Source organism: Sinocyclocheilus rhinocerous, unplaced genomic scaffold (genome assembly GCF_001515625.1).
Source record: "Sinocyclocheilus rhinocerous isolate Xijiao unplaced genomic scaffold, SAMN03320098_v1.1 scaffold1493, whole genome shotgun sequence".
NCBI classification, from domain to species: Eukaryota; Metazoa; Chordata; class Actinopteri; order Cypriniformes; family Cyprinidae; genus Sinocyclocheilus; species Sinocyclocheilus rhinocerous.
Genome location: NW_015640467.1, coordinates 1353969 through 1360542, shown reverse-complemented (window position 1 = coordinate 1360542; position 6574 = coordinate 1353969). Strand labels below are relative to the sequence as shown.

Below are 6574 nucleotides of genomic sequence, written 5' to 3'. Positions count from 1 at the left end.
GTATATATATATATATATATATATATATATATAAATAAATGAAATAAACATTGACTGAAATAAAATAACATTTAAAATAAATTATTTTATTTCAGATACTTGAATTTCAGCTGTTTTAGTACTTGAAGTACTAAAACTATATATATATATATATATTAGAGCCCGACCAATATATCGTTTAGCCGATATTATGGGCCGATATGAGCCTGTCGCCGATATATTGTATCGGCTAATATGCCGCCGATATGCCACCAATATGAAAATTTTTTTTACAGAACATTTATCATAGCAAACATAGCAAATCCGTGAATGAATGTTCCGAAGTGAAATTAACTTCAACGGAATAAAGTTGAATGGATTTGAATTTAAATAAAGTTGAATAAACTTCCACTTTACTGTTCAGTGCACTGATGTCAGACTCATTTTGGATAATAAAGTTTATTGTTAAATTGTTAAATGCCCTTACATATCTCTGTCACCATTATAAGTGTTTGATCACCACATTTGAGTGATCATTGCAAAAAATGTGTTTATGTATATATATTCTGTTTATGTATATACTGTATTCTATATATAGTACCAGTCAAATGTTTGGACCCTCGAATGGGAAAGTGTCCAAACTTTTGACTGGTACTGTACTATAATATACACAAAGAATATCGGCCGATATATCGATATCGGCCTTTTTTTACTCCCTAATATCGGTATCGGTTTCGGCCCCAAAAAACCCATATCGGTTGTGCTCTAATATATATATGTGTGTGTGTGTGTAAATATTACAAATTATAAAAACACAACAAAATGACTATAATCTTAAATAAAAGTGGAACTTGAAAAAATAAAATCTAATTCAGAATATTTACAGAAACTATAATACTGTATCAGTGATACTACAATAACACTGATCCATAATTTTAAATTTCTCGGTTTGTTTATTTAGAAAACAGTGAAAATGTAGAAAACGGTCTGTTCTCTTGATATTGGGCGTTGTTTTGAATAATGTCTCTGTGTTTTTTCCCAGTCTCTGAAGGGTATCCATAATTTCCGAGCGTCTGGTGATTATGACAATGACTGCAGCGCTCCGCTGACGCCGCTGTGCACGCAGACAGAGCAGCTGATCAAAGGTACAAAACAAAGGAGTTTTACAGGATCTTCACATACGTTTAATAATTAGAATCTCCATCAAACAGCATCTTTAGCATGATATTGTATTTGTTTGTAATATAAAATTTATAATTATTTTAGTTTTTTTTGTCATAATTTGTATTTTTATATTTTCTATTTTAATTTATAATTTTTATATATTTTTTTGTTTTTAGTTTATAATTACTGTGTATAAATAATAATTATTAAGAATAATATATTAATTAAGTATATATAAAATAAACAAAAATTATTATGTAGCATTATAAACAAACAAATAAATATGTATAATTTGTGTATATATATATATATTTATTTGTTTGTTTATAATGCTACTAAAGTGTATAATTTACTGTGTATATATAGTAATAATTATTATTATTATTAATAATAATTACACATACACATTTTTATTGATAATATTTATATTTTTTATATTTTAATTGTATGTTTTTATAAAGATTATAATTACTGTGTATATATTATTATTAATAATAATAATATTAATCTCACACACACACATATATATAATTATACGTATTTATTTGTTTATAATGTATCATAATATAGTTTTTAATGTTTTAGTTTGAATTATTATAGTTCCTCAAGTGAATGTCTTGTTTTGACCTCTAGGTGGCGCCAGTATAATTCAGTGCCACATTCTGAACGACAAACGACACATTCTGACCAAAGACACCAACAATAACGTGGCGTACTGGGATGTGCTGAAGGTAACGTTTACATGCGTGTGCCTCGACACGTGACCCATCCGTCGTGTGACCGCTTTGCTGTCTGTTTCGCAGGCCTGTAAAGTCGAAGACTTGGGCAAGATGGAGTTTGACGAAGAGAACAAGAAAAGGTTCAAGATGGTTTATGTGCCGAACTGGTTTTCGGTGGATCTGAAGACAGGGGTACGTCACGGCAGGACGGTGTTTAAACACATCACAGTGAATGTTTTATGAATCGTTTGGCTTGTGATTGACAGATGTTGACGATAACGCTGGACGAGAGCGACTGCTTTGCAGCCTGGGTTTCTGCTAAAGACGCTGGATTCACCAGCCCTGACGGATCCGACCCTAAACGTGAGCCGAGCCGTTTATCATGACAGTAGATGAGAAAGATGAGTTATTAATGTGTGTTTGTGCTGCAGTGAATCTGGGCGGGCTGCTGCTGCAGGCTCTGCTGGAGTACTGGCCTCGCACTCACACCAACCCCACGGACGAGGAGACCGAACTCAATCATGGGAGCGGTAAAGACTCTTATCACTCATCCCTAAAATCTGCTGATGTTGCCACGAAAAAACACACAGATGCTGGAATAGCAATCAATCAATCAGTCCATAAAACACTGATTTTAAAATGTAATACTATGAAATAAATGAATATACATATATAAAATAATGTTTTTAAAATGTATAAATCAATATATATTATATAAAATAAAATTATTATAAAATTATTAAATGATATATATAATATTATATTTATTTATATATATATGTGCAGTAATTCTAAACTTGGATATTATTTTTTTTTCCGATATAAATGTTGTAATTAGTTTAGAAATTACAGTGTAATATTATTATTAACACCTATTTAATTAACATATTACACACACATGTATATATAATGCTACATATAATAATAATAATAATAATAATATAGTTTACAGTAATTAATTATAAACTTGCATATTGTATTTTTGTAATATAAAAGTTAATTAATTTGACAAAATAATATCCAAGTTTGTAATTACTGTATTATATAATAACAACAATAACTTTATAACGAACATACATAATTATATTAAATGCTATAAATATATATGTATATATTATAGCTAACATATATAATTATATATATTGGTATAAATATATATATTATGTAGATTATAAATTACATATAATAAATATGTATATTATGTGAAATACGTATATTAGTTATACATATTTTTTGTTTAATGGTAGATAATAATAATAATAATACTAACATATATAATTATATTAAATTATAGAAATATATGTGTCTATATTATAAATTGCATATAATATATAATATGTATATTATGTGAAATACGTATATTAAACTGATGGTAGATAATAATAATAATAATAATGCTAACATATAGTTATATTAAATGATATAAACATATGTATATATAATATTATAAATTACATATAATAATAAATATGTATATTATGCGAAATACGTATATTAATTATACATATTTTTTGTTTACTGCTAGATAATAATAATGATGATGATGATGATGATGTACAGTAATTAAATACCTGTATTGTAACTCATTTAACTTCCATAATCTGATATTTCAGAGTGAAATAATGTTGGACAGGGCTTGATTTTATGCATTTATTTTTCTTTATAATTACATTTAATGAAGAAATTAAATCTTTTTCATGCTCAATATTTTCTGGAAAAAGGCTGATATTTCTTCGGATGATCTTGATGGCGTATGTCGTGTTTCCTCAGTGAACGGTGAGCACGAGAGCCGGATACAGAAGGGAAACGGATATTTCCAGGTGCCGCCGCACACTCCGGTGATTTTCGGTGAAGCGGGAGGAAGGACGTTATTCAGGTGTGTGTCCTCTGTTTGATCAGCTCTGTAGACGCTGGTGTTCGCTGATGAAATGACGTCTGTGCTCAGGCTGCTGTGTCGAGACTCCGGTGGAGAAACTGAGTCCATGTTACTCAACGAGACGGTCCCGCAGTGGGTCATCGACATCACAGTGGACGTAAGTGTCCATAACATCCTCTTCAAAGTGTTTTACACTTGTGATTTCTCTTATATAAAGTACACATACAGTATCTCACAGAAGTGAGTACACCCCTCACATTTTTGTAAATATTTTATTATATCTTTTCATGTGACAACACTGAAGAAATGACACTTTGCTACAACACTGTATTTCTTTCTTTTACAGAAAAACATGCCCAAATTCAACAAAATCCCGTTCTACCTCCAGCCCCATTCGTCCTCTGGAGCAAAGACGTTAAAGAAGTACGTGTGACGGTGACGTTTCAGTCTGAAGCTTCTTAGACAGAGACTAGAGCAGCTAATCAAGCTGTTACTAGGCATACTTCCAGGCAGGTGTGTTGAGGAAAGCTGGAGCTAAACTCTGCAGGACAGTAGTTTGGAGACCCCTGGACTATAGGATGCAAAAGTTGGTTTTGGGTGTAAAAATCCCTTGATTTTTCTCTATAGAGAAGTAGATTTATAACTATAATTTAAAGATGGACCTACAAGTTTAATTTCGTTCTTGGTTTAAAGGGATGGTTCACCCAAAAAATGATAACTGTCATCATTTACTCACTTTCAAGTTGTTCCAAACCTGTATGAGTTTCTATCTTCTGCTGAACACACAATTTAAAAATAAATAAATAAATTTTGAAGAATTGTTGGGAACCAAACAGTTGATGGTAGCCTTTGACTTCTATCGTAGGGGAAAAAACACTATGGAAGACAATGGTGACCAGCAACTCTTTGGTTTCAAACATTCTGCAAAATAAGATACTTTGAAAAAGAGATTTTGAAGAATGTTGGGAACCAAACAGGTGACGGTAGCCACTAACATCCATGGTAGGGAGAAAAAAAAAACTATGTAAGTCAATGGCGACCAGCGACTTTTTGGTTCCCAACATTCTTCAAAATATCTTTTTTTGAATAATGTTGGAACATTTTTTTTGGAATGTTGCAGTTGACTGTAGCCATTGACTTCCATAGAGTTTTTTCCCCTACTATGGAAGTCAATGGCTACTGTCAACTGTTTGCACGAAATGTGTGTTTGTGTGTGTTTGTAGGGATCGTTTGTCGGCCAGTGATATGTTACAGGTGAGGAAGGTGATGGAACACGTGTATGAAAAGATCATCAACCTGGACAGCGAGTCGCAGACAGGCGGTTCGGCCGCAGAGAAACCCAGCGAACAGAAAGAGGAGGAGGACATGGCAGTGCTAGCGGAGGAGAAGATTGAGCTGCTCTGCCAAGACCAGGTATTTCATTAGATGACACCAACACCAGCGCAGTTTTGTTATTTCGGTCATTTTGATACTGTACCTGTCATTTTTGTTGGTAACCGTTTCCAGTAACACTTTACAATAAGGTTTCATTTGTTTTTAACATTAGTTTACTACATTAGAGAACTAACAATGACTGATACTTCTACAGCATTTGTGATCTATAATGTTAATCTCTATCAGCACCTGTATTAATGGTAAATTTGCATTACAATGCATTTACAAATAAGGTATTTTGAAAGAGATATTTTGAAGAATGTTGGGAACCAAACAGTTGCTGGTCGCCATTGACTTATATAGTATTTTTTCCCCCTCCCTATCGTGGATGTCAATGGCTACCGTCAACTGTTTGTTTTCCAACATTCTTCAAAATAAGATATTTTGAAAAAGAGATTTTGAGGAATGTTGGGAACCAAAGAGTTGACGGTAGCCATTGACTTCAATAGTAAGGAAAAAACTGGTAACCGTTTCCAGTAACACTTTACAATAAGGTTTCATTTGTTTTTAACATTAGTTTACTACATTAGAGAACTAACAATGACTGATACTTCTACAGCATTTGTGATCTATAATGTTAATCTCTATCAGCACCTGTATTAATGGTAAATTTGCATTACAATGCATTTACAAATAAGGTATTTTGAAAGAGATATTTTGAAGAATGTTGGGAACCAAACAGTTGCTGGTCGCCATTGACTTATATAGTATTTTTTCCCCCTCCCTATCGTGGATGTCAATGGCTACCGTCAACTGTTTGTTTTCCAACATTCTAACATTTGTTTTCTAACATTCTTCAAAATAAGATATTTTGAAAAAGAGATTTTTAAGAATGTTGGGAACCAAAGAGTTGACGGTAGCCATTGATTTCAATACTAAGGAAAAAACACTATAGAAGTCAATGGCTACCGTCAACTGTTTGTTTTCCAACATTCTAACATTTGTTTTCTAACATTCTTCAAAATAAGATATTTTGAAAAAGAGATTTTGAAGAATGTTGGGAACCAAAGAGTTGACGGTAGCCATTGACTTCAATAGTAAGGAAAAAACACTATGGAAGTCAATGGCTACCGTCAACTGTTTGTTTTCCAACATTCTAACATTTGTTTTCTAACATTCTTCAAAATAAGATATTTTGAAAAAGAGATTTTGAGGAATGTTGGGAACCGAAGAGTTGACGGTAGCCATTGACTTCAATAGTAAGGAAAAAACACTATGAAAGTCAATGGCTACCGTCAACTGTTTTTTTTCCCCAACATTCTAACATTTGTTTTCCAACATTCTTCAAAATAAGATATTTTGAAAAAGAGATTTTGAGGAATGTTGGGAACCGAAGAGTTGACGGTAGCCATTGACTTCAATAGTAAGGAAAAAACACTATGGAAGTCAATGGCTACCGTCA

The 6574-nt window shown here is 32.2% G+C and overlaps 1 protein-coding gene across 2 annotated transcripts in view; it reads left to right on the top strand.

Annotated features, from left to right (window-relative positions):
* The window catches only part of LOC107753054 (WD repeat-containing protein 48-like), a 21788-nt gene that overhangs the window by 7647 nt on the left and 7567 nt on the right, over window positions 1-6574 (top strand). The window contains exons 10-19 of one of the 2 annotated variants that reach the window (XM_016569161.1): window positions 1022-1124; window positions 1777-1874; window positions 1947-2054; window positions 2129-2225; window positions 2294-2392; window positions 3633-3738; window positions 3808-3895; window positions 3967-3978; window positions 4085-4161; window positions 4962-5151. In XM_016569161.1, coding sequence (XP_016424647.1) covers window positions 1022-1124; window positions 1777-1874; window positions 1947-2054; window positions 2129-2225; window positions 2294-2392; window positions 3633-3738; window positions 3808-3895; window positions 3967-3978; window positions 4085-4161; window positions 4962-5151 — 978 coding nt within the window. The remainder of the gene's footprint in view (window positions 1-1021; window positions 1125-1776; window positions 1875-1946; window positions 2055-2128; window positions 2226-2293; window positions 2393-3632; window positions 3739-3807; window positions 3896-3966; window positions 3979-4084; window positions 4162-4961; window positions 5152-6574) is intronic. The other variant, XM_016569163.1, reaches the window with a different exon arrangement.